General features: G+C 39.8%; 2 protein-coding genes and 1 long non-coding RNA gene across 9 annotated transcripts; 2 read left to right on the plus strand and 1 right to left on the minus strand.

The window, feature by feature from the left end:
- Positions 1-649: 649 nt before the first annotated feature.
- On the minus strand, positions 650-4,230 carry LOC124064447. Of its 3 annotated transcripts, none has more exons than XR_006844260.1 (6): positions 3,498-4,230; positions 2,740-2,994; positions 2,505-2,597; positions 2,232-2,400; positions 1,061-1,184; positions 650-660 (listed from the first exon to the last, which is right to left on the minus strand). It is a non-coding gene; the product is annotated as an uncharacterized LOC124064447 (long non-coding RNA). The 3 variants fall into 3 exon arrangements; XR_006844262.1 differs by lacking the exon at positions 650-660 and adding an exon at positions 1,223-1,278 and having other exon boundaries at positions 1,061-1,141; XR_006844261.1 differs by lacking the exon at positions 650-660 and having other exon boundaries at positions 1,061-1,141; positions 3,498-4,226.
- Positions 4,231-8,337: 4,107 nt separating this feature from the next.
- On the plus strand, positions 8,338-9,969 carry LOC124064446 (ictacalcin-like). The gene is made up of 3 exons (XM_046398925.1): positions 8,338-8,490; positions 9,333-9,469; positions 9,557-9,969. Exons 2-3 carry the CDS (start codon positions 9,338-9,340, stop codon positions 9,683-9,685), a joined length of 261 nt encoding a protein of 86 aa, XP_046254881.1. The 5' UTR covers positions 8,338-8,490; positions 9,333-9,337; the 3' UTR covers positions 9,686-9,969.
- Positions 9,970-13,317: 3,348 nt separating this feature from the next.
- Positions 13,318-26,841, plus strand: snx27b (sorting nexin 27b). Of its 5 annotated transcripts, none has more exons than XM_046400211.1 (13): positions 13,318-13,789; positions 18,114-18,345; positions 18,730-18,922; positions 19,181-19,245; positions 19,355-19,459; positions 19,571-19,649; positions 21,735-21,898; positions 22,000-22,089; positions 22,466-22,615; positions 22,710-22,838; positions 23,855-23,914; positions 24,012-24,074; positions 24,189-26,841. In XM_046400211.1, exons 1-13 carry the CDS (start codon positions 13,458-13,460, stop codon positions 24,231-24,233), a joined length of 1,707 nt encoding a protein of 568 aa, XP_046256167.1. In that variant the 5' UTR covers positions 13,318-13,457; the 3' UTR covers positions 24,234-26,841. The 5 variants fall into 5 exon arrangements, with proteins under 5 accessions (XP_046256167.1, XP_046256169.1, XP_046256168.1 ...); XM_046400213.1 differs by having other exon boundaries at positions 26,682-26,841; XM_046400212.1 differs by having other exon boundaries at positions 24,012-24,060; positions 24,152-26,841.
- Positions 26,842-27,953: the final 1,112 nt, after the last annotated feature.

A 27,953-nucleotide genomic window follows, 5' to 3' on the forward strand; every position in this document is an offset into this window, starting at 1 on the left:
TTTGTTGTTTCTGTTAATTCCCCACTGTAGGTTATGTGCATAAAAAGACAAAGACGCCATCTTCAGCTCCACAGTTTTTATTTTTTTTACTCAGCCAGTGATGAATGCTTCTTAGAAAACCAGTTTTCAAACTTGAATTATCAAGCTTGAGTGAACCAATAGCGCCTATAATTAAGGTGGGCAGTGTCACACAGGCCATTTGTACATCCTTTTCCTGTTCAGTCACATTCAACGCCACACACCTCATCCTTGCCTGTCTTCTTGCCGTAGTGGCAGTTGAGCATGAAACACATACATTTAGAAAACTCTTTGAAGTCGAGCCCGTCATTGTTCCTGTCCCTCCTCATGAACTTCTTGCAGTCACCTCTAGTGAGTTTATCCTGGAGAACAGATTATTACACTTGTAACAGCGTGAAATGCATCTGAATGGTGAATGAGAAGCAGGATTCAACAATTTATGTATAGATGTGCACGTGTACAGTAACTGTTCCACACGATGTGAGTGTGTTCAGTTTCTTACTTTAACCTCATCGTTTTCAATTTCTTTAGTCAGCATGTTTTTCAGCTCGTCTTCGGTTAACTTGCCATCACTGTCAGCATACTGCATAAAGACATCCACGATGGTTGTGATGGATTGTTCCAAACGAGCCATAACTGTAGCTGGACAAAAGGATTGAACTTTTATTTTGAATGATTAAAAGAAAAGATTAATTCATGCTTTAGAAGCATATGATGGACAGATTTTTGCAGACACTCATCTAAATGCTGGTAAATTACACACAAATGCTGTAAGGCTAAAGTTTACAGGTACAGGAGTAAAATTCAAGAGTTCAAACTGGACACTTTGATGGAGCATGATAAGTTGGCTGTACAGAATAAAACTTTAGTTAATGTAAGTACACTCCAATTTATACTAATAACTTGTACTGCCAGCTCACAGACAATAACTTGTCATTTTGTTTGATTTTGTTACTCAGTATCTAAAAATCTTGCAGACATTTTATTTCTTTCCACAAAACTCCCCCCCTCCCTCCACCTTTTCCTCTCCGCCAGGACTCACCTTTGCGTTCACGTTCACCAGGTGAAGAGAGAGAACACGTCTGTATCACCAACTTGGTCCCAGATGAGACGGGTTGTCACTCTGGGGGGAAAGTCTCCTTTTTATAACAGCAGACGCACATTGTCTTGCACACAAAGAAACACACACGTGATGATTCATTACCTGGAAATCTGGCCCAAACCCCTCAAACCAGCTTCACCAGTGGCTTTATGTCATACCTATTATATAGAACATTTATCATTACTAAGAAGTGTTGTTAACACTGATTGCATGTGTATTGAGCAAATAATCCAAGGCGTGGAAATCCTTCTTAGTTTTGTAGGGCTGCAAGACGGGGCCCATTGTGTAGACAATATGTGTTAAAAGAAAGCTGTATATTTCATGTCAGCCCAAAAAGCTGGTGATGTCATGTGTGTGGTGCTGGTGGTTAATAGGGAGGGTGTGTGACTTCTCCTCAATTTGAAAACAGCTTATTTTTGGACCAGTGTGTAGGGTTAAGATCCTGGTCTGTCCTGTCCATCCATCCATCCATCCTTTTTCTATACCAACCTAATCAGTCAGGGGCTCAATGGGGGAGTCTATCCCAGCTGACAGCAAGCGAGAGACAGGGTACATCCTGGACAGGTAGCCAGGCAGTAGTGGGCTGTCCTGTCCTGTCCTGTTTTACAAATATTTAAATTATGATGTAAATTGTTATTTTTTTAAATTTGCATCCAACTACCAATAGCAGCTTGCAGAGTGTCAGGACACTGGAGCCCATCCCAGGTCACAGAAAGCAACATTATTTCATTTGTTTCTTAGTAGTGCAATATTTATATGTAAAAGTAGAATGTATTTTTGGAAGTTTGTTTGATGTGCTTATGATTATTAAGCTTTTTTAAAGTTTAAAATAGAAATTAAATGGACTTGGATTGCCTTACAAGTGTCACCTTTACTGTTTCAGTATTTCCTAATGTGTGGTAGTAATATTTGATAGCCTACACGCAGTCAGTTTGATTTGGAGGAACTAAATTAAGTTGGTCTAATTTTTGCTTGTTTGTGATAACACCTTTATGGATTGAAACATCTAACTACTGATGATATACTGTATTTGTCACACTGGTGAGTAGTTTTCTCATGCTGGCAGATACAAATCCCTGTACTATCTTCCACATCCACCAGAGGTCCCTACCTGCCTCCCTGGCAGAGACCTGAGTCTCTCCAGCTGTCTTCAATCAGCCCTCAAGCAGGCCCGCCTCATCAGCTCGTCGACAGAACCCTCTTCTCCTTCAGTCAGTGCTTGACTGTCATGAATTTGCCCCAGAGTGGAGGAACTTTTCACAGCCACAGTCTACAGTGTACTTCATAAAACAAAGATAGATGAATGAAACATGAAATGTGCTAGTTTTCATGCCAGGAAGAGGGATTAAACTAACGTTTCTGGGCTGGGATGAAGTCTACTCACAGCTTTCTTATTTAGACATATATTCTTCACAGTAGGCTCCACCCTGCAGCTCCTCAATAAACGAATTCTTCCCCCATGGATTATATACTCCACCTGTAAACAAAACACTTCATGCATCAGTGTAACACTCATTCATACGCATGTAATCAATGTCAACAAATACAAAACGTCTCTACAGGCAGCACAAACTTTAATCCGCCCTCTGAATCCTCTAACTTTTCTTTACAGCACAAACCTCGTGAGGCTGGTTTGTGGGGTTTGAGCCAGATTTCCAGTTCATGAATCACCACATGTGTGTTTCTCTGTGCATCTATGTATCTCCGTGTGTCAGACGCTGTGTGTCGGCTCTGACACAAGGAGACTACAGACTCGCGTGGTACCAAGCTGGCAATATGGACGTGATCTCTCTTCACATGGTAAGTGTGAACTCGAAGGTGAGTCCTGATGAAAGAGAATATCTGGAGGGAGTCAGTTTTGTGTCAGGAAAAACCTGAAAAATCAGGTCAGAGAAAAACAGAAACTAAGCATGAACAAGAGCAAAAAAGCTCAATACAAGAAGGAAATGAAATAAACTTGTCTGTAAACTGGCAGAATTCTTATCAACCTAAAACCTGAGGTTAATTCTTTACATTTACTAAAGCTTTATTATGTGCTACTGCAAACACACATAGCACCAAATATTTGTCATCCTCCTGCTGAGTTTTGGACTTGACTTTAACATTACTGGTTAAATTCAGTCGGACAGTATATGTATCCAACTCAAAATCAAGAGATTACATAACATTTGGCATTATAATATCTGCAAGATTCTTGGCAACAACTTTTAACTTTTTTTTTTTTACAACTTTTCTATTCATCATCTGATGTCTTTTTGTTTCTTTTTGCATTATTCAAAATGAGAATTAGAGTTAGTTAATTATTGCAGCTTCAGCTCACTTTAAATGACACAGTTACAGTATCATACATGCACATTTATACATCAAACACACTCACTTGTCATCCTGCTTCTTATTCACCATTATTCAACAAAACCAGTGCACCTGACTTTAACAAGGCCGTTGAGGGTCTGGACAGTATGAAATAAGGCTAACTTCTTTTCTTCTTTTCAGGATGAAATTTTTTTTTATTTGAAACATGATGAAATTCTCAACTGGTTAATGTACTGCAGGCTGGAACATAAAGAAACAAACATGCCAGTATAGCACAATGAATGATAACAACCTAAGACGCTGTGCAGAACAGGTTGTGTAGGTTTATGAGAACATTTAATCCCAGGAGCAACAGAACGTAACAAAATACCAGGATACCACTGGCCATGAAAGTGTTTTGCTGAAAGTGACAGTTCAAATGTACTCCTGGTAAAATGTATGAAACCTCATTATTTCTGTGTAAATCATTTATAACAAATTAAGTTAATAAATGGTCTGCAAGGAACCCAAATTACTGACTGCAGAAGCAAAGCTATACCAAAAGTAGTGTAAGCATAAATTATCCCTAATACCTATTCTACTGCACCAAAACATATAATTAATCCTGAAGACCTGAAGAAACTACACACAACTAAATGAAGTAAATGCATGTTTTAGTACAGTATGTCTGTACTTCACTTGAAAACTTCCCCCTGCTTCCTAAAACAAGCTAGAACACATCACAGAGGTCTGTCTGCACATCATGAAAACTATGCTGATTTTCTTTTCCATCCTTTTGTACAACTCTGCCCCAAGTCCAGTAAGTGATTACCCTGCAGACTGTGCTCGTACAAAGTTTATTATGTCTCAAGAGATGCAGATTTTGATTAATTTAGTTGAGCAATTCATCCTATCAGAAGTCCCCACCGGTGGATCATCTGACCACATCCAGACAGGGAGAGGCAAAACACCCCACCCAAGTGTAAACATCCCCACCTTTGAAAAGGGCTGTACAGGTGGCCAGGTGGCTGCTTTGTTTGCCATTTTGATTGACAGCCATGTGTTGTGAGTGTCTTGTAAAGTTATTAAAATCAAGGTGTTGCTTTTGATTTCTAATTTTTCTGCACCACATCTGAATTTCTGAGCAGAACTGGGAGGTGGGAGGGAAAGAGGAAGACAGAAACAACAAACAAATTAAAGTAATATCAGGAATGGAAATAATAAATATGCTAAATACACTGTACTGCCTTTCCAAGAATTGTCCTTGGAAATCAAAGAATCATACCTGATATAGGAGGGGCAAAACAGGCCAATCAACACCTGCACAAGAGAAACCTCTAATTCTTAATGTTACAACACCCTTCAGAGTAAGACACCCATGAATGTCTATTATCCATTTGTAGTCAACAACCATAAACAGGTCTTGAGTTTTGCAACAACTGGAAGCTTCTAAACCACACACTCAATGTATATGACTAGCAGCAGAAGTTTCACAGAGTGGTGTTTTGCTGCAGTTAAGCAGTTTACTGCAACAGATGGAGTTCATGAACGTTCAAGCAAGAAATTATATTGTGGCCGTATTATCAAATAATATGCTGCAAACAGTCCAATCACAAATGGTTTGTTTGTCTTACAAGAGTAGTTTGTCAGTAACAGCTTCAGCATAAGCAGCACATACCAAAGAAACAATAGAAACCAGTGCAAACAGAGAAAAAAACGAAAGCAAAGGAGAGTCATACACTGAACAAGCTTGGATTTCATTGTGTTGCAGTCTGTTGGTCTCAAATTTCCTGGTGTCCAATCGTAACTCATTGTAAGCCAAGCTGCGTGGTAGCTGCAGCATTATTTTCGAGAAACCACACAAACGGCAAGAAAACTAAGCTCCAATTTTGATCTGTGGTCCCTCTCGGGGGATACACTCAGCCAAACCATAGCTCATAAACTATAATGAACTCAAAAGGCTTATGACACACACTTGCGCAAGTTTAGCTGCTTAACAGCTACAGGCTTTTTTTGATCTGGGTACGTTAATATGTTGCATATGCCAGAGAGAATGAGGACCAAGATGGGGAAAAATCAGAAAAAGTTAGAGTATTTCTTTCTTTCTTTCTTTCTTTCTTTCTTTCTTTCTTTCTTTCTTTCTTTCACTGCAACTGAAACAGTGCTTCATGATGGCATTTAACGACTTCCTCTGGTGAAACCCTCTGCTTGAGGTAAACAAACAAACATATTCGTGCACACATACACACAATCAGCCACTGGGTTGTAGTGGAAAGTTTTGGATGTTGTTGCCAGGAGAGAGGCAGAGAGCATACAGCACACAACAGCAGTCTGTTTAGCCAAAAATAGAGAACACTGCTCAAAACACTAACAGCGCTGTAGCATACTGCAGGGTTTCTTCTGCTTTATTTAAGTATTGTTAGAATACTTACAGCAAAAACTAAGACAGTACATTTTTTGCTTGAGTTTCTAGAATTGTTATCACAAAAAAGGGGGTTTTAATGGTAGCTGTTTACTATTTACTATTGTAGGCTGCACAAATAGTAAACTAGTTCAATTAAGACAGCAAGTATTAGAAACTAAAGAGTGGAATCGTGAAAAAAAAACTTCTTCAAGTTAAGTTTAGTGTTGAATATCTGCATGTGGGTATTTGCTGCTGTATATCACACTCAAGAAAACCATATGTTATCAAGACTAAGAGTGCAGAGCCATACTAGAAAGTTTCTGAGATGTCACTAAGGCTTACGGGTGCTTCAAGTTAACATCATCCTCATGGTGCATTAGAGGAAAAATCATGGGATCACCAAAGTCATGAGGATTCATTGTCTGGGACTCATGAATGTCTGTAAAAACTATTAGGATAATTCATCCAGTAGATATGGAAATACTTCATCTGAAAGCAAATTACATAACAATCCATTAAACAGCTTTTTGTTGTTGTTAATTTCAGTTGAGCTCAAGGTGGTGGACCAGAGAGACACTAGTGTGGCTGAAAAACATTAAATCAGTATCAAAACATCAAATCTCAAAAACGTCTTTATAAAAGTAATGTAGATAGATACTTATGTTAATCTCGACTTAACACCTTAACAAAACAGCAAATGTTGTACATTTTGTGTTGCTATGCAAACTGACTATAATAGTACAGTTGAGGACACAGTTTGATTAGAAATCATTATGAAAGTAAGTCTGGTAAATGCTTGTGACTCTGCCCTTCTAATTAAGTGGATAATCCACAAGGAGTCCACCACAAGCAGCTGTGCTACAGCATGGGAACTCACAAAACACAAGTTCCATGTACATTAATCTACCACACAATCCAACAACACAGTCCCTGCAATGCTTCCGAATCTGTGGAAAAATCCTGACTGCAAGAGGGTCAGTTATCTCAATACTTCTGAAAAGATTACACTGTTTTTAATGGCCGATGTGCTGAGCAGATAATTTCCAGTAGATGTTGGATTGTTTGTGCAGGGAGGACAGAATCATTTGAATGGTTCACATTTAGTGGCCACAAGCATTCTCTACCAGTGAGTCATGGCATCTCTTGCCCACGCCTATCATGTGCTTTTGTCTTCTTCATACTGTCTGTGCTGCTGGCTATGTCTCCCATTAAAAACTTCCTCTCTTTCTGTCGGATGTTTCAGCTCCAGCTTCAACACGTTCAGGCACACAGCCAGCAGGGTTTGATATTAGCATCGACACTCAGTTGCAATATATTTTCTATGCGCGTAGCGACAAGCTGTTGATTGCTGAAATTATCATACGAAGCAAGTCAAAACAAGCTTTGCGGCTATACTCTCTCATACTTGCTACTTTGTTCACAATAGTATGTGTTCTCACATTCAGACACAGTGCTGAACACAAAGGCTGCAATAGAAACCATGAAGAAATTCTGAGAACAGAGTCATACAGACATACAGACACCAAGACATGCAGGCAGTTTGTAAATCTGGTGTTGTGTGTCGCCGTAGTGATACTGCATAGTTTACTGTCTGGACAATGTTAGACAAAATGCTACCACAGCGGTGGAAGTAATACCCTGTTTATTTACTTAAAACGATACCACAATGGAAAAATAGTCCAGAACAAGAAAAAGAAGTTGGGACAGGTGCAACAAAAGATTACAAGAGATTATAAAAGTTGTAGAGTGCTCAAAAACACTTTGGGACATCCTCAAAATGTTCAGCAAGCTCCCAAGCAAGGATGGGGTGATGTTCTCCACTTTGTGGGGGGAAAAGGTCCATCAGTTTAAAAACAGTTCTTCTCAAGAAGCAATTGTAAGGAATTTGGGGATTTTGCCACACAATCCATAACGACAAACAAAGATTCGGAGAATCTGGAGAAAATTACACATGTAAGGAACAAGGCCAAGAACAAACACTGAATGCCTCTGGCCTTCAGTTCCTCAAAGCACCACTGTATTAAAAACCGACATGATTGTAAAAAGGATATTACAACATGGGTTCAGGAACACTTCAGAAAACCATGGTTTGCTACTGCATCTACAATTGCACGATGAGATTCTTCCACGCAAAGCAAAAGTTATCCACAAACATCCAGAAATGCTGCTGACTTCTGTGAGCCCAAGCTCATCCGTGCTGCATTGTTATGGAACTGGGATCGAGCCTTAAAGACAAGCAGCGTTAGTTTCACCAGTGAAGGAAATTATTTTAAAACTTCTTGAGTAAAATGAATATTTGCACTATAATTAGTGAAGCTTGAGGGGTTTTGTTTGTTTGTTTTGTTGTTTAATTTTTCCCTTTCTTAGTTTATCCTGCAGACTGAGTTTATGTTAACCGCTATTAGTTATAGCATCTTTCCATGTAAGTTTTCCAAAACTGGTATTCCTGGTATGAAAGAGGACTTCTCTCAGAGGGAAAATCGGAAAGATTACGTTCGAGTATCATTTTGACATTTTTTTAAGAACTTCTGAAGAGTACAAAGAAGGAAAAACAGACCAAAAGGGGTGGAGGCTTGGAAACAGGGTGTGCCAGCCTCTATTTAAAAAGGTCTGTGTCCCCGCTCTCCTCACACATCCTTCTCTTCCTTTCTCTCTCGACCTTCACACAAACTCGGTAAGTGGAAATATGTTTTAAATCCCTTTTTTAAAACATAGCTTTAACTATTTTTCATTTCAGCAATCTAAATGGTCGATGCCTAATATTTAGAGTAACGTTAGATGGCGTGAGATGCATGAATGAGCTTTTGGGTGTGGTTCACATCCTGTGTGGAGTGCTGCTTTTGAAAAGGACTTTCATGAGGCTTGCGAGAATATGACAATTATAATTTGGACACAATAACAGTGACAATTGTAACAAGTAGTGGGAATTAAGTGAATTAATTTTACATGAAGCAATTGAAATGTTGTTTAAAAAGGTCTGTAGGCGTGTTGTAGGATAGGAAAACTGAGAGGAAACTGTAAATTAACGACTGTGAAGAGTATGTAATACAGAGCCAAAACCTTTGAAAAGAAACAGTCATTAAAGTGAGTGGAAAATGAACATTAAGATGCTTTGTATTGTTTCAGTAAATGCAGACTTTTCTGTTGAACCAAACTACCACTTGGCTTTTCTCATGCTGGCCAGTATTTTGCCAATAATCACTAGAAATTATTTAGAAAGTATTCAGTGTTGAGTAACTGAGAAAGGAAAAGAGGAGGAGGAGCGAAGGATAAAAGGAAAATGAGAATTTTAGGCGGACCTGAATAGATTTCTTTCAAGAATCAGCTCTGTTCATAAGAAAAGTGAGGAGATGTGTTGTGTGGTAACATTCCTGATCTAACAAGATGCTCATCCATGACAATCCATGTGTTTAAACACATCAGGAAGCATTGCCACATTAGTGCACTGCCAGAGCCATGTCTGAATAAGTACTACACTCACTACACTACACTCACAACGATATTTTCTCATTTCAGCCACCATGTCAGGGCTCATCCAGGCAATGCAAATTCTTAAGACTGTCTTTGACAAATATGCTGGGAAAGAAGGAGACAAAAACACTCTGACCAAGGCCGAACTCGCTGACCTGCTCCGCGCTGAGCTTGGACTTGGAGTAAGTAGAAAAGGTGTAGCATCAAATATTGCGTATTTTAGAAGTTTTACAGTCTACTTACAATTCCTACTGTTTTTCTTTCTTTAGGGCTCAAACAAAGCCGATGTGGACAAGTTTTTCAGCGCTCTGGATAACGACAGTGATGGTACTGTTGATTTCCAGGAGTACATCACTTTTGTAGCAGCCCTCAACTGCATGATGTGTTCTTCAAAGTAAATACTTTGGCCATGTTGTCTAAGAACATTTTTGTCTTATTTGATCCATACTAAATAAAAAAAAAAAAAAAAAAAAAAAAAAACAACAACCGTTCTCTCTAACTTGTACCAGTATGACAGCCGCATCTGTAAAATAAACATATTCACTATCATATGAAAACATTGGGAAACACACAGGATTAATCGTAGATGGAAAGTTAACGTTGGTTTGAAGGATGTGAATGTGCTGAGTGTGTATCACTGATTCTGAATGTCAGAAGTGACTAATAAAGAAACCAAAACAAATGTTGTCACGTTTTCTGAACGTTTTTTTGTCCGTTCATAAAGAAAATACAGATATCGAGCAAGCTCAGACTTCTGACCCTCTCTACTGCACATCTGGCTTTACAAGCTTAAAAATAGAATGGCTTAGATGAATTCCATATGAATAAACCTCCAAACTATATTAAAAAAAATCCATATCCAAAGAAACTGATATGATCTTGAGTAATCTTTACACATTTTCACATAAAGTATGTTCTCCATTGGGTTATGGGCTGTAGTTGTTCTACAATAATTGGCTACAGCCTTTGCAATGCTGCCCCCTTGTGTTAAGATTTTTCACTAACAAGCGTGCATCTCACCTTTCCTCACGTTTTCACAATCGTAGTGTTGTGGCTACTGCCAATTACTCAACCACATAAAGGGGGAATTATTCGTAGATTGATTAATCTACTGCTGGCAATTATTTTCTTGATTAGTTAGAAATTGCTTTGTCTATAAAATGTGAAAAACCCTGTCAAGTAACAGCACTTTAACTGGTACTTCGACTGATACGATACACAATAAGGTAAAATAATATATAATTTACAAGCCCCTGATATATTTCTCACAAAAATAAGAACTCTGTTAACAGTACCCTGCGCTGTAGTGAGGTCTAGTTCTTTGGACAATATGTTTTGTTTGCCAAGAAGAGTCAGGACACACCTGTGTTTAAATGCAGAATAATATTAATGTTTGCATCCTGTGTCATTACCTCTGACACCACATCACAAGTTATCATCATCTGGCTTCGGCATCCCCATATGCAAATCTGACTTGTAGCTTTCATGCATTGGTATTATTGGTTCACAAAGGGGCTTATGTATGAGAGAAAGCAAGAAAGACTAGCTTGATAGATAGATACAGGATTTACTTGTTGATTTCTGATGTTAATCTATGGTAAGGTCATAACAATCAAACTTTGAATATTATAATCGACAGTTGCATGTTATACAAAAAAAAAAAAAAAAAATCCTGAGTGAATCCTGAAAGGTTCGCCAGGGAGAAATCATATAAAACAAACGAAAAGTTGTTTTTAAGTCTGTAGGCATGCAGGCTGGTGGGAAAATAAGAGGAAGTGAAAATGAATGAGAGAGGACGGTACATCAGAGTATGGAGCCAAAACCTTTGAGAATAAACAACCAGCAGTGTGGGAAAGCAGCATTTAGTTCCTTGAATTGTCTCAAATGCGGGTACTGAACCTCCACTGGGCTTCCCTGCTGCACCGCCAATACTTGATCAAGTCATTTGTTCAAAATCAGCCACTAGAAATCAATCATTAAATGATGTTAACAAGATATTCATCCAGCTCCTTTCAGTCTTTTGAATGGATGATCCAAAGCACCACAGTCCAATCAACAACATCATCTCATTCCAGCCATGATGTCAAAGCTCATAGAGGAAACTGCAGTCCTCAAAGTTACCTTCATGCAGTACGCTGGAAAAGAAGGGGATGGAACCACTTTGACCAAGCAAGAACTTGCTGCGCTGCTTCATGGAGAGATTTCTCCACGAGTACGTAAAAAAGATGTTTTTGTTCTCTGACACATTTTTGGGTATTTTATAATCTACTTACAACTTCTTCTTTCTTTAGACTGCAGACAAAACCGAAATGGACAAGTTCTTCAGTGTGCTGGAAAATGACAAAGATGGTGTTTTGACTTCATTGAGTACATCACTTTTGTAGCAGCCCTCAGCGCAATAGTAAAATAAATACTTTGAGAGCTCTCATAGTTAATATGTACAAAATCACTAAGTTCTCCAACTTTACATTGCATCATATGCTGGCTTGAAGGATGTGCTGACTTTGAGTGTGTATCACTGATTCTGAATGTCAGAGGTGGTAATAAAGATAAAAAAATAAATACACTTATAAATGTCAGGTGTTTTCATTTTGTGTTCAAGCTTTGGCACTCCAACCTTCTCTACCACACATCTATAGGCAGACATCCCTTTAAACTCACCTTTACAACCTTTTAAAGGACAAGCACTTACTATATGCATTAATTCACCCTGAAGAAAATGTGAATGAAAGGTGTACAAATCCTCATATCAGTTGCCTTATGACTATCTGTATGACCTCTGTGTCATCTGTTAGTAGTGCTTTAATGATGGTGCTAAGTTGGTGCTTTGTCTAGCTAATGTTTATTCTGTTGCTTAGTTTAATCAAGGACCGTCCGGATATAATATTTCACTACGTGATTATCTCAGCCAATATAATTTACCATAACAATATTATTGCCATATCTATAGAAAATTTGAAAAAAAAGGCAAATTCACCTTTAATTTTGCTTATTGTGTGTTTCGTCTCTTGTCTCTCTTGAGGTGGAGAGAGAGAGTCTGGTACCATAAGTGTACAGAGGTGTACAAAATGAACAGATACACTTAATGAACAATCAAAAGGAAAACAGATAAACTATAACAGATCCACAAAAGATCCACAAGGCCTCACCTGTGCACTGTTATTCACAGGATATTATCATATCCGGGAGCAGCCGTGGCCTAGAGGTTGGAGAAGTGGCTTGTGACTGGAGGGTCGCTGGTTCAGCCTACTGCTCCTGTGTGTGTGTGTTCACTGCATGTAATTTGCACAGTATCAATATTTCATTCTTAAATATCAGCGGTTATCATCCATACACCCCAATCTAATGCACTGCACTAGTTTGTTGTCTAAAGTTTTTATCTGCAAATGAATCAATAAGCTGTGAGACAAAAGCACTGGGAAAAAAACACATGAATAACAAAGTCGATTAACAGTACCCTAAACTGCAGTCCAGTACAGTACAGTTCTTATAAGAATATGGTTTTGCTCACCAATGACAGTCACAGAGCTGAGGTTAACATAATATTAATGTTTGCACTGTGGAATGCCTGTCAGGGTTACTGATGGGCAAACCACCTACTTCATAAATAATCATCTCTTTGCATGAGCAAATATGCAAATACAACTTGTAGCCTTGCCACACCGGTATTACTGGTTTGAAATTTCCCAAAAAATGTTTTGTCCAAACATCAATGTAAAACTCAAATATATTCAGTTTATTATGGCATAAATAATTGAGAGACTGCCCGTATAAAATGTTTGGCAGTTATGTGTGGAAAAATAACTTGAAGATTAACGATGAATGAATGATTAACTGATTACCAAAACAGGTGATTCATTTTCTGTTGGCTGACAAAAATAGCTTCAGCTCTATTTGTTTCCAGTCAGGTCCTAATTAGAAACACTTTTCCTGGGTTCTCCTCTCAACTTACCTGAATCCAATGCGACCTATCTACACTCAGAAAGGACTCTGAAGTGACCCACATGGAACGCATCCCGGGGCTCGCGAATCATCGGACACTGTCGTCTTTTTCCGGCGATATTGGGTCAGTTAGCTAGCCAAGCTGATTAGCCTGCTACTGCCAGTTAATGTTTGTAGGATATTTATTGCTAGCTGAATTGAAGTGGATGGTACAAATACTGTAGAAGAATGGCGGACGTCGAGGGACAAGGAATTTGTTCATCGGTCCCTCCGTTGCCTCACCCTTCCTCTCGTAACGGCTCCGGTAGCGGTAACGTTACACCGGGCACCGGCGGCAGCTGCCAGACTGCAACCACCGTTACTTCAGGCCCTCGGCTAGTTCGAATTGTCAAGTCTGACTCCGGCTACGGTTTCAATGTTCGGGGACAAGTCAGTGAAGGTGGGCAACTACGGAGCATTAACGGGGAACTGTACGCTCCACTGCAGCATGTTAGTGCTGTTCTACCGGGAGGTGCCGCCGACAGAGCCGGTATTTCGAAGGGGGACAGGATTCTTGAGGTGTAAGTAGCTACTGCCTTAGCTTTACCTAAAGCATATTATGAGTAGCGTTCAACTGACTCTTTGGTGTCAGAATGGTTGTGGGTAAAAATCAAGGCAAAGCAAGACCCGTGAGCATCGTTCAGTCTCTTTACTGGCACCAAAAAAGCTCGTGTGTCCATCATAGTGGCTTTGCAGGACAGAATAGCCGTTCATCCTAATGAAAGGAGTGTCTGTGTTTATGTCAGAGAGAAAAGACCCAGGGATCATTAGGAATTCCCGTCACACTGAAACCTATTCCACTCATCCACACTAAAGCCAAATATTCTCAAGTCACCCCTTGTAGACATTCATATCATTGCAAACAGATGCAGTCATATTTCTGCATTACACTATGCATCTAGTGTAGCTTGCTTTGCCTACACAATGTTAAAACGAGATAAATCAGTATCATCTTCATCAGTGAATTTGGTGAATTAATCACACATTGATGATGCTATCAGGGAGCACTGATGCTTGCCCTGCATTCAGGTTAGAAGTGGTTGTCCTCACTGGCATGTTAGTATGCATGCAGATAGCTTGCTGATGTTAGGCTGTGTTGCTATGGAGAGAAACAAGCAGCAGACAGCTCAGCATCAGCACTGGTGCTTCAGTGTGTCTGTTTGTGGGGAATAAGGTGATGCAGGAAGGGAGGGATGCCTTCAGTTCAGTTCTGATTGGCTTTGTTTTTCAATGTTCAGCATCTCATTGGCTGACTTTTCCACACCGCTTTGGTAATGGATGGCCTGCAGTAACCTGGCAGTTTGTTGACCCCATTATTGCCTGGATGTATGTGCATTTGCCCTTTTGTTTCATGCTCATGTCAGTTATTTTGTTCAGTGTTGTCCTTCGATTTTTGGCTCGATTTGATATGATGATAAATGTAGTGTTCGCAGCACTACTACCCTTGGACATATTACCCTTTGCACTAGCTTATACAGCCTTAATGTAGGCTCCAACTAACAGGACTTTGCTCGTCACATTTGGGACTGTCTCATCTCACTGTGTCCCCTGAGCCAGGGATAAGACAGGACCAAATTTAACTGAAGAATCAACTCTTTTTCTGCCTTGCTGTCAAGACACAGTATGCTCACAGGAAGTAGGTATACACACAGTGAAGTGCCAGCATACTAGCTGCAGTGGTGTACAGCTATCCTCTATGCAATCAATACTTATTTATGCATTTACGAACAGCTCCCGCTTCTGAGCATTTAATGCTGAATAACATATCTATCTACAAGACAAGTTTTTGCAGGCTCCTTCTTCATGCTGTGTATAATTGTAAACACAATACTCCCACTATCACTTTAAGCTGTGCAGAGTATATTGTTATGGCATTTTAGTTTAGAATCTTGATGTGTGCATGTTGGCTTATGCAAGGATTGAGCACAAGAACTGTATACGCTTAAGCAGTGATACGAACAAATAAATGATTACCTTAAATTACAGAGACAGGAGATAAGGATGTGACACTCAGAAAAATGTCTCTTAAAAGCTATTTATCACACGCAGAACTGCTGATAGGGCAAGTGCAAAGGCTGTTGCATCAGGTGCTTATTATGTAGCCATAAAGCTGCAAGAAAGAAAGTGCTGCCAAAATGTTTAGTCTGTATTTTGTGTTCCAGGAGACATCTGCTTTCTCCCTCTATACATACTACATGATTTTATTTGTGTCTTCCCTGTCAGTCTTTATTTATTTTTGCCTGCATAATCACCTTTTCTCACCAACACTGGTTTCATCTGTGCCGTGTGCTTTCTGGTTCACAACATGGTCCTATCCATAAAATAATATGACAGTATTTCAGGGTATTTCTGTGATAATGGTATACTTCACAACATAGTGAAAAATATTTTTGGTTATGACCTCACAATAGCTGTTGAGCTCTGCTCATGTTTGGATGTTTTGTTCTCTTCCGCCTGAGGTATTGAAATAAGGTTGTTGTATTGCCCCCTTTTGTTGTTTCAGTCTTTTTGCACTTCTTACATGTGGTCGTGGTTTGTTGTATATTTGATCTTTTGAAACCAAACCTCTTTCACACTAATGAAGTCATTCCTGTTTTTGGACCAACTCCTTCATCGTGGAGCCGGTAGCAGAGTTACTTTAGTTTTCAGCCATGTTTGTTTTTGCTGTGCGTAACTGCATGGCATGTGAACAAGTCTGAATACTTTCATTATCACGATCAGATTTTTTTTAAAATAAAAATTTCTTAGTATTACCATGAACAATATGATATGGGACTCCCCTGCTCAGAAGACCCGTATTTATATATGTGAAGTTATCTTCTGCCATGGGGTTATTAATCTGCAGCATTTTCGCATCAATATGATGAAGGTTCTTGTTTGAATATGTGTATTATTTAAATCACAGTTCTTACCTCTTTTTCCTCTATTTCTCCTGTCCCATTTATCAATTCATTTCCCCATGCACTTTTGCCTTTGTTTCTGTAAATCACTGGGGTTGTTCCGTCATGAATATCTGTATTGGAAATGCCTTTGTTATGGCATAAAGTGCTGATTCAGATATCGGCAAGTACACAAGTCTATACACAGATCTAATACCACATAAATGATTTATTAGAAACAGGACCCTGTTATTTTCAAGCAGCATTTTGTATGCAACTTAACAGAATTTTCAACTTGCCGAGATCCATAAACAGCAATCCATTTGTGCTGACTTGAAGAACATCTGTAACATAATATCTGCTCAGGGTTAGTAGTATACAGCTGTCAAAAATAGTAGTAAAGTATATATACATTTTAATGCACTGGTATTGGATTGGCATTCAGTGTCAGCCAATACACGAAGTTCAGGTGTCAGAATTGGGTATCGACACAGCTCCAAAATCTGCTAGCTAGAGGTGATGCTGATAGCATGTAAAACAGACTCAGTGGCTGTTTTGAGTAAAGTTAACTATAGGCCAGCTTGCTGCAGCACTGTCATCACCACTGTCATGCCTCTGACACATGCCTGCCACAGGGCACACACCCAGTGTTGCTCACGCTCAGCTGCACTAATGACATAAATCAAACATCCTTCTCCTGAGGGCCAAGATGTTTACTCTGAGCTGTTGCAAAACTGTATCCCATTTCTTTTCTATATCTCTTTATCTTCTTTCTGTCGTTTACATTCAGAATTTATGCGCTATTTAGGGCTTTCAGTGATTCTTAAAATCCATCATGCTGATAATCTCATAATTCAATGCTTTGCTCTTTGCAGCTGAGATAATCTTATTTGTGTCTGAATACAACAATCCTATATAACGCGTACCTTTGTGAAACTTTCCAAATTTTCCATTGTTGTCAGTGTGTCAGAGATGTGTTGATTCAAGTCTATGGTCATTTTTGATGCTGCCATACATCCATTTTCTATACCGCTTATCCATCAGGGTCGTGGGAGGCTTGGAGCCTATCCCAGCTGGCAACAAGCGAGAGGTGGGGTACATCCTGGACTGGTCGCCAGTCAGTCACAGGGCTGACGCACAAAGACAGACAACCACACATGCACACACTCACACCCAGAGGCAATATAGAGTAGCCAATTAACATAATGTGCATGTTTTTGGGATTGTGGGAGGAAGCCAGTACCCGGAGAAAACTCACGCAGGCGCAGGGAGAACATGCCCAGAAGGGAAGTTGAACCCAGAACCCTCTTGCTGTGAGGCAGCAATGCTAACCACTGCACCACCGTGCTGCCCTTGATTTAATTTAATTATTATTTTTTTAAAATTTAAGTTACTTTATTAAATTACTTCTCTGCATTTAACCCATCACTGATTGAAACACACACATGCAACATGTAGTGAAACACACAGGAGCAGTGGGCTGCATCAAGCACCCAGGGAGCATATTGGGGGTTAAGTGCCTTGCTCAAGGGCACATCAGCCGGCTAATGGGGGGTGGCGACATTATCACTCCACCACACTCAAATTTTTCCTGCCCGTCCGGTGGGGAAATCGAACCAGCGACCTTCCGATCACAAGCCACTTCTCCAACCTCTAACCCACGGCTGATGCTGGCGTTTGTAGTGTTATTGTATTTAACAGTTTTATGTTTCAAGATGTGTTCTTTTATTTTTAATCATGTATACGCACTGATCTAAATTATACTGAAAGGTTTTATATAATGTCCCATACTCACAAACAACATAAGTAGCACTCTGTATTTTAAGCAAGATAGTATTTACTACAGAAAAAATGAATGAAATTCTCAGCATAACTAAACGGTAACCTCAGCCACAGTGAGAAAAGTGAACTATGAGTCGTGTCATCGCCCTAACTTTAGTATTCTCACCCTTTATGTTTTCAACAGTAATGGTGTGAATGTAGAAGGAGCAACCCACAAGCAGGTGGTGGATCTGATCCGGGCCGGAGAGCGAGAGTTGGTGCTGGCCGTGCTGTCTGTACCACCCCAGGAGGCAGACTGCCTGGATCCCGGAGACGACATTTCAGCCCAGTCCTGCTATGACTACTCCGACAAACAGGCGGTTCCCATCTCTGTGCCGAGCTACAAACACACTGAGCTCAACCAGGAAAAATTTGTGGTGGGTGTGCTTGTAGATGACTAACTGAGAAGAGAAGGAATTTGGAAGCAAACGCAGATGAATGACTGAAGGTTCGGATAGGATGACTGGACAGTGAAAGGGTGCACTGAAGTCTTAATAGATGAAAATGATGATTATGACACAGTTTTTATTATCAGATGCAGCATATCACAACACAGGTCTGACTACAGTGACCACAGCCTTAATGCGAACTCTGTACTCAGGTCTGTGATCAGAGCATTGTTCTAACAAAGTATTATAAATAATCCCTGTCATGGCAGTAGAATATTTCAATTTGAAGACCCATTAATGTCAACTCTTTGTCATTGTCTTAGGAAATTCAGTTTCATTATCCTCTTTCTCTGCACCCTCTCTTTCTTCCAGGTGTATAACGTGTACATGGCAGGCAGGCAGCTGTGCTCCAAGCGGTATCGTGAGTTTGTGATCCTACACCAAAATTTGAAGAGGGAGTTTGCCAACTTTACGTTCCCAAAGCTTCCTGGGAAGTGGCCATTTTCCCTGTCGGAGCAGCAGCTGGACGCACGACGCAGAGGCCTGGAAGAATACCTGGAGAAAGGTGAGGGAGAGAGAAGGAGGTGTAGGGCTTCAGGAAAGCGACTGTAAAGCCAGGATGTAGTAGTTTATATCTTGTTCTCTGGGGTTTGTAAAGTCCAATAGTAGGGTAAAAATAGTGGAACTGTCTGAGAGGAATATTGCTCACTCCAAAGTACATAACTACACTGTTTATGTTATTGTGTAACCACTGTTATTTCATGTACTTCATATTAAAAAAAAAAATACTCTTAACCAAATGTAATTTGTTTCTCATCTGCAGTGTGCTCTGTACGGGTAATTGGAGAAAGTGACATCATGCAGGAGTTCCTGTCTGAATCAGATGAGGTAAAAAAAAAATAAATGAAAAAGAAAAATCCACGTGTGTGTGTGTGTCCTCTTGTGGTCGCCTCCCAATGACTCACCGTACAGCTTGTCTCTCCTTCTCATGACCCAGAACTATAACGGGGTGTCAGATGTGGAGTTGAGAATAGCCATGCCTGATAAAACCACACTCACTGTCCGAGTTCGCAAAAACTCCACTACTGACCAGGTCTACCAGGTAACCCACATTTTTACTGTTCACCAGCATAACCGTGACCTTATTGTTAAATTCATCTCACTTTTCCTTTTTCACCCTCTCTTTTTTCCTTGTCTGCCTCTTTTTTTTCAGGCCGTGGTTATGAAACTAGGGATGGACAGTGTAACAGCCAGCTACTTTGCGCTGTTTGAGGTGATCAACCACACCTTCGGTTAGTAAGAACAAGTAACTGAGCTTTCGGTTTATGAGTATGTCCCTTTTCTGCACTTAAAATGTTTTCTGTCTTCCTTGTGATTGCTTAGCAGCCACCCTTTTCAAAGTGCTTTTGTGTATGAATGTTCTGCTCCTCACATTCCCAAGGCTAGTACAGTACAAGGATGTGTCAGGTATTTGAAAAAGCAACTGAAGCTATCAAAAGTAGTTCTATTCAACACATAGCACCACTGAATTTGTTCTCCGTGAACTGCTGTGTGCTTTGTCTGTTACTACAAAGACAAAAACAGCAGTACAGAAGCAGTAATAAATAAAGCTGATCTTTGATGTGTTTGATTTAACTTTGCATGCAGGGCACAAGAGTTCATCATTGTTTTCTTTTTTTTTTTTCCAAGCAAAGAATGAGTGAGAAGTTGAGCATTTTTATCCCTCAGTGATGTCTAGAAAGTAATCCATGTTTTTATCAGTTGCAGATGAGATTATCGTAAATATTTGCATTCCTTCCACTCTCCAAAGACTTTTTTTTTTCCAAATTGGAGGAAATGCAGCAACTTGATTCCTTGGAACAAAAACAAGATGATAAATCGCCACCCTTCCTGTAACATTTTCTTGCTGGTTACTGTTTAGTTGAATGATTGACTTGAAGATGTTTTTATTTCATTGAATGTGCACCCTACAAAGTACCACCAAAGATTTATGACAAACCTTTTGACCCCATGTGTGTCTGTTGGCTGCTCAGAAGTGGAGATAAATTGACTCTCTACCTCTGTTAGATCAGATTCTCAAAGTGCAGTCCAGCGGGTCCTCAGCAAAAAGGGGATTCATTTATTTTCATGTCATTCTTCCATAAGTAACTCAGTGACCAGACTATTTTGTTCATAGGTTCAAAATTCTTGTCAGATAGAAGACCTTGGAAAAAAAATCTTGTGGACTAATTCATGTCAATTTAGCGGTCTGAAAAAGCTTGAGAACCAAATATGTTAGATCACTTTTAGAAATTGATCCTTAATTTTGCTTTAACTGTAGCACCTCTGCTCCTCTGAAACACCTCCTGCTTTAATGTTTGATGCTTTAATGCTAAACCGAGCTGAACACAGTTTAACACAAGATGATGGCCATGCTGACTGTTGTACTTCAGCTAAATGTTAACATGGTGTGTTAACATGCTAAGATTTTGTAATTGGCACTAAACCCAAACTTCAGCTAAGGCTGATGGGAATGTCATCAGTTTTGCAGAAAAGGCGTTGGACAAATAAAACCTGATGATGGTGCAAAATGACAATTCAGGGCGACATAAAAGAATCCACCAAATTTCATGGCAACCCTTACAATATTTGAAAGCCAAAAGTATCAACGTGCTGCTGGTGCTAAAGGAAAAGTCTGTGGAGTCAGTGGATATTGCAGTGTAGACCAACTGAACAATTCATCCCAGGTTGGATACTGCTACCATAGCTAAAACTAAAGCTAAGGTTATGGTAATGGTATGTTGAGATAAAGTATAATAGACATAAATAAAAACTGAAACCTGTCAGGTATTTAGTTGATTTACGATTATTATATCAGTTTTTCGTCTGTATAGTGCAGTGTAGGGAACAAGTACAGTAAAAATTATCCTGTTTAGAGACGAAGGCTGCGCTCTGCTGTGAGCAGTGTTGATCAGGTTTGACGTGCCAGGTCAACAGTGCTGTCTGACTTGATTATTTCAGTAGTTTTTTCCTTTTTTTCTCCACTACATACCTACCAACATCAAGCAGAGCATCTGTTGTCTAACATTTTTGACACTAGCAGGGTTAGTTTCGTTGACAAATATTTTTTGAAAGTTGGATTTCGTCTCTGGCAGTTGTTTTCGTCTCGTTTTTATTGGTTGCATTAGTTTTTATTTTCGTTTTTCATTTCGTTTGAAATGAAAGGTCATTGACGAAAACTGTGACAAAAATTATTTGTCAGTGAAATTAACATTGCACAGTAGACAATAGATTTCAGCCAGAAAAGTTAGAGAAAGTTGGTAGCATGTCAGTACAGAACAAGACACTTTTCTCACCATATAAGAAGGGGATATCACTCCTCTCTCTTTCTTCCTCAGTGCGCAAGCTTGCCCCCAACGAGTTCCCCCACAAACTGTATGTACAGAACTATACCTCAGCCATCCCAGGAACATGCCTCACCCTGCGCAAGTGGCTCTTCACTACAGAAGAGGAGATCCTGCTCAATGACAACCAGCTTGCGGTCAACTACTTCTTTCACCAGGTGTGTGTGTATACATCTGTCTTTCTTTGTGGCATGTTATGTTGTTGTTGTTGTTGTTTATTTTAAAACAATGTCCCCCTGTTTGGCTTTATCTTTGGCAGGCTGTGGATGATGTGAAGAAAGGCTTCATCAAAACGGAGCAGAAGTCCTACCAGCTGCAGAAGCTGGCGGAGCAGAAGAAGATGTCCATGGTCAGTCACTCATATATGCACTGACACCGCACAGAGACTTTTAGTTCCCACTTGTAGTTCAGTATGTCGTATGTGCTGTGCTATGTGTCTGTTCTCCTTTCACTGTCTGTGATCTAAGTGTAGATTTGACTGATCGCAATTTCAAAGAGACAAATCCTTGCAAGGAAAATGTGGATAGAGAAAGTCAGTGACTACTTTCCTGTCCAAAAACATAAATAAATAACCTTCAATTTGTGGAGATTAAACTTGCCCTGACAACTGAATACCTGCACCCTATTTTCAGATCAAAAAGGCTGCAGAGGATAACCATAGTGTCCTACTGTTGCATATAGTTTACAAAACAGTTTGATGTCTCTTCTTTGTCTTTCTCTTTTAGTATCTGAGTTTGTTGAGGGGTTGCGATGGCTACAATGAGATTATATTCCCCCACTGTTCCTGCGACTCCCGACGTAAAGGCCACGTCATCACAGCCATCAGCATTCACCACTTCAAGCTGCACGCCTGCACTGAGGAAGGGACACTCGAGGTGAGGGCATTTTGGCCTGTTTTCCTTTGTGTAAACATATGATATACTGTATGTGCATTGGGGTGAGTGTACTAAAGCCTTAGTGTTGTTCCAGAACCAGGTGATAGCGTTTGACTGGGGGGAGATGCAGAGGTGGGACACGGATGAAGAGGGCATGGCCTTCTGTTTTGAATATGCACGAGGAGAGAAGAAACCACGCTGGGTCAAGATATTTACACCCTATGTGAGTATCATGTGCACATTCTACTGCACATACATGTGCTATACTGCACATACAGTAAAGTTGCTGAACTTTGGAACTATTATTAACTCATGGGAAAAATGTAAAACGTAATGTAAAAAGTAACTGGAAAGGAAATATTTAAATTCCTACAGCATAGCCACAAAACCTGATTTTCTTTGTAACTGAGTGAAATCAAAAAATGTACGGCTATGAATTAAAGGAATAATTCAGCATTTTGGAAATAATTTGCTCTTAATAATTAGGATGATCAGTACCGCTCTTATGTCTGTACAGTAAATATGATACCAGAAACAGCTGCCTAGCTTATCTGAGCATAAAGACTGGAAATAGAAATCAGCCTACCAGCTCATCTAAAGCTTACCGAACTGTTGGTGGTGGCTCTTTAGTGTAGTTTAGCACAAAGAAAGGTAACAGAAGGAATCTGCTCGCCTGGACTTGTCAGTTTGTGACAAAAAAACACCTACCAACGTGTGTAAAGCTCAAGACTTAACACATTATATGCATTATATATTTGTTTAATCTATAGAAAAGGTGTAGCTTCTGCACTCTTTCTTGGCTGTGACCAGCGGAGAAAGTAAAAGGTCCCAGCCAAGAAGCTGTCAGGCACGCAACTTCCCCTAAAACTGCTAATGTCATGTCTACACTTCAGTTTTTAAATGGATTAAATACACAAGACGTAACGTGTCGAATTAGCTTTAGAGGTGCTGGTTGGTGTGTTTTGTTCCTTTATGCCATAGCCAGACTAGCTGTTTCCTTTGTTTTTCGAAGCTTTGTACTAAGCTAAGCTAACCAGTTGCTCACTGTCAGCTTATATTTACAGTAGAGGTGTGAGAGTGGTATTGATCTCCTCATCTCACCATCTTCCAGAGAGTGAACAAGCTCTTTCCAACAAGTTAAACTGTTCCTTTACAGGAAAATATGTAAACCTTATCCGCATCAGTCTCATTTTAACTCTCAATCCCTTTTTGTATTTTCTATGCATGACCCATGTTCAGTTTAACTACATGCACGAGTGCTTCGAGAGAGTTTTCTGTGAGCTGAAGTGGAGGAAGGAGGTAAGGACCATCTACTAACAGACTAAACTTCTCTGTTTGTTAGAAGTCATTCATTTGTGACCGTTGCTCATGCCTGCAATGTGTGTTTTTTCCACAGGTGGAAGAGGAAGCCACAGACAAGGACAATAAAAACTGCAGTAAAGATGGTATGTGTGGCAAGGTAAGGCTTTGCCTGCCTCTGTCCAGTCTAAAATCCAGGGATAGCCTGCCTGACTTCCTCTGTTTTATGTGTCTGAGTTTGTGTGTGTTCGTCCCGACTGCTGTTCTCTTGCAGAATATTTTCCAGCTACTGAGGCACAGAAGGGATGGAGGCACCTAGGAAGGGAGATCATTACCTCTTAAAAGGACGCCATCGTCAGCGACTCAGCTCAGTTCGGCCCTCGTTTAGCTCCAGACCCAGCGACACTCAGCTATTAACCACATGGTCATCATTTACATCCCATCAGCTACAACCCGAGAGGCTACACCTGATACATGCAAACCAACAAGCATCAGCAACTGAACAAATCCAGTAAACGGAAGCATTTAAAACTACAGACACATGAACCAGAACTCGATTCCAGTTCGTCATAATCATGTATTAAGCAGAGTTCTGTCAAAAGGAAACAAGACATCGATTCACTTAAAGTCATGGATTGATGCAAACCTTCTTCTTACTGGCAGGGACTTGAAGTGAAATGTGACTTGAACATGAGGAGGTTCAAAGTCCTACTGGACAGAAAACGCTGAAGTGAGCGAGGAAATATCAGTGGAATAACAAGGGAATGTCAAAGCTTTGTTAATGCTCGTAAAGGAGGACACACCTAACACATGATCAGCGATACTGTGGGTTGATCACAGGAAGACACTTAGCTTCTCAATTTATGGATCAGAGCAGCTGGGTCTTCTTTCTGTTTTTGGCCAGTTGTTAGTGTGCAAGTGTGTTTGTGCATATTAACAACATGTGCAGATCCCCCCACCCCTCAGCTGAATTGTGTCACATACATAAATTATCATCTGTTTGTTGCTAAATTAGCATTTATAAAAGAAAACCCTTATCAGTGTAATGTGGCAGGTGAGAGAAGCTATAGAGGAAGCAGACATTTCAGTGGGGGTATTCGACACGTTTTTCATCCAGAGATTTGGCTGCGCAGAGCACACAGCTGTGAGGATTTGACACATGAGCAGGAACACGTTAATCTGTAGACTAATGTTGCACTTTATCCAACAGTATTAACAACCTCCAAATGTGGGAAATGTAATCGAAGAAACAGGTAGTGGGCATAATACTGGAATTAGCCTGCACTTAGTTTACATTCATGTTTGACTGACTGACTACAGTATGATCATGTACTGCATTATCAAATGGTATGTGCAGTGTCCGGAGCCATGCTTTAAGTGTTTCTTTATTTATAGTATTATGCAAACACTCCATGCTAATGTTCTGAGGCCATTATAGAGCTGCAGAGATGTGGTGCGCTGATCAGACAGATCAGAATTCCTGTATGTTTAGTGTGCATTACCCACATGAAACAGCAGGGGTCCTTCTCTTCCTGCGTGCACTCTTGTAGGCAGTGACTTACTTTGTTTCTGAGAACTCCCGGAGGATTTATAATAGGGCTGTAATTTACTTCGCTTGTGCACTCCACATTCAGGTTAAGTGGGAACAGGATTTCTTAGCGAAACGTGCAGCTTGCACTCGTCATCAACATATTAGATATGAAGATAAGTGCACATTCACTCCAGGCTTTGTAGCAACTGATCACTTAACTGCAGTGTGATGTAATAATAAACAGTGTAATGTAATGTCCCTCTAAATGAGCCCAGTTAATGTTCTCATTCTTAGAATAATGTACTGATAAGAATTTAATAACATAATTATCTGATGATACAATGGTGACTTCAGACTGTCAAATAAATAAAACATAAAGTGATTACATTTTATTACACATTAAACCTCCACACTCTTAATGCTGACATTAAATATTAATCATTATTATGACCTTATTCATCAAATCTAAATAGCATTACTGCATTATCAGCTCATTTAGAAAGACATTTTTCTTACATTCTTAGTTCTTAGTTCATCTCAGAGATGTTACACGTTTATTTGCTACTGGCTTTTACAAGCCAGTTAGTGCTCGGTGATATGGTTGATCTTCATGATAGTAATAAGAATATTTTTTTTTTATTGCTGTCACATTTAAAATAATCCAACTAATGCTCAAAGCAAAGATAAGGTGATGCGATCCCATTATGATGCAATATGGTGAATGTCAGTAAATCATAATGTTCTATTATCGCCCAGTCCAAACTCCTATTTAGAACCTAATGGAATTAACAACAGTATTTTTTGCTATCTGCAAGCAACTATGGAGTCAGCTTTACATCAGTGGCTCGTACTAAGTGCTTGTTATAATGATGGTGGTCTTTATGAAAGTCGTTTTGGCTGACGAATGTGCTTCAACAGACCTTGGTGGGCATGTAAAAGGTTTAATTGAATGTGTTGAGCTTTGAATTGGGAAATTGAATGTGCAAGGCCGAACGCATTTCCCAGGATTCTTGTCTTGTTTACTGGACCATGTCTGACGTGTTCGATTGTCTGACATTGTCTGATCTGCCCACCTTCAAGTGGGTCCCCTTCCCCCCTCTTTCTCTCTCTCTCTCTTTCTCTGTCTCTCTCTTTCTGACTAAAGTTAAGTGTTACTAACATTATTTATTTCAGTAAGATACAACGTTAATTCACTGTTTCTGTTAAATTTTTCACCTGATGTGGTTTGGCTTTCAGAGAGCCACACGAAGAAGAGGATGAAGATTGAAAACCTGCAGATTCTTTCACATGTTGAAATGTAAAAATTAAAATTAAGACAAAGTGTTTGATTACGTCGCTTACTGTAATAAATTGTAACATATTCTTTTAAATAAACCGATTTATTGATGCAAAGTTACCTTTCCATTTAGTATGTGTTTGTGTGTGTGTGACTGCCAAGGAAGTTACTCAAAAACCTCTCAGAGGGAGATTTATCCTAAAAAGATTATTTCACACCTGTTCTCCCACTCTCTCTTTGTGTACCCACATCAGTTTTCTTTTCTTCCTCTCTTCTGCAATGGCCTCCTCTCACCATCTCCAGCGTCTTTTAATGAGATCTGGGAGACAATTACCCAGCAGGCAGTGAAATAGCTGTTCCATATCGACTTGCGTGGAGTGCCTTCCCTGCACCCAGTAATTAATAGGTATTGACTGTTGGTGGCGGGGTATATTCTCTTACTGGAACATCTGAATTTTGAAACGATGAGATCTCTCGACCAGAGATCTGTTTTGGGAGACTTTTTGCACGCAGCCAGTCTGGAGTGTTGGACGGTTTCATGTGAAAGGAGGGAAGAAGCCGATGTTTTGTTTAAAGGATCAAAGAATCATTAACCTAAAACAAAAGCAGATTTTGACGCTGAATTGTTCTTAAAATTGAGGTTTCAAAATGCAGCATTAGTGACCTGAAATATTAAAATAGGATTATTACAGTTGCTCAGTCTGTATCTATGAAAAGTATTTGTACATGCCATCCATGTACTGGCGGGTTTTCTTCAGGTTCTTCCTACTTTGCAAAGATATGCAAGTCAAGAGGTCTGTGATGGTAGAAAACCTGACATGCTGTCTGGGGTGTCATCTTCTCTTTTAAAGTGAGAGAAGCTGTCTGAATAGAAATAAGCCAGTAAACTAAGAAAATAAATGTGGTGAAAGCTTTCTTTCAGGTTTCAGTAGTTCACCAATATTTTCAGTCAATTAATACTCTATATCGCAACACATTATATCAATTATCACTCCCCTCTTTTATATCTATGTCATATTTTCCCCACATGAGAAAACACAATAAAGAACTTAGTGTGTCACACAAGCAGAAGTGTGAGTGAACAGTGTGTGTGTGTGTGAGAGAGAGAGAGAGAGAGCCATAGGAGTATGGGTGGTTACTGCATTATAGGTCTGCAGCAGGATCTTCACTTTACTGCTTGATGTGTGAGTGGGTTTGTGGTTGCGCCACTTCACGTGTCTGTGGATGTGGGT

This window comes from Scatophagus argus, chromosome 9 (genome assembly GCF_020382885.2).
Source record: "Scatophagus argus isolate fScaArg1 chromosome 9, fScaArg1.pri, whole genome shotgun sequence".
NCBI lineage: Eukaryota > Metazoa > Chordata > Actinopteri > Scatophagidae > Scatophagus > Scatophagus argus.

Coding starts and splice junctions, on each gene's coding strand:
- LOC124064446 (XM_046398925.1), top strand. CDS start 9,338: ATGTCAGGGCTCATCCAGGCAATGCAAATTCTTAAGACTGTCTTTGAC. Junction 9,470..9,556: donor GCGCTGAGCTTGGACTTGGA/GTAAGTAGAAAA, acceptor TTCTTTCTTTAG/GGCTCAAACAAAGCCGATGT.
- snx27b (XM_046400209.1), top strand. CDS start 13,458: ATGGCGGACGTCGAGGGACAAGGAATTTGTTCATCGGTCCCTCCGTTG. Junction 18,923..19,180: donor GGAAGAATACCTGGAGAAAG/GTGAGGGAGAGA, acceptor TCTCATCTGCAG/TGTGCTCTGTACGGGTAATT. Junction 19,460..19,570: donor CTACTGACCAGGTCTACCAG/GTAACCCACATT, acceptor CTTTTTTTTCAG/GCCGTGGTTATGAAACTAGG.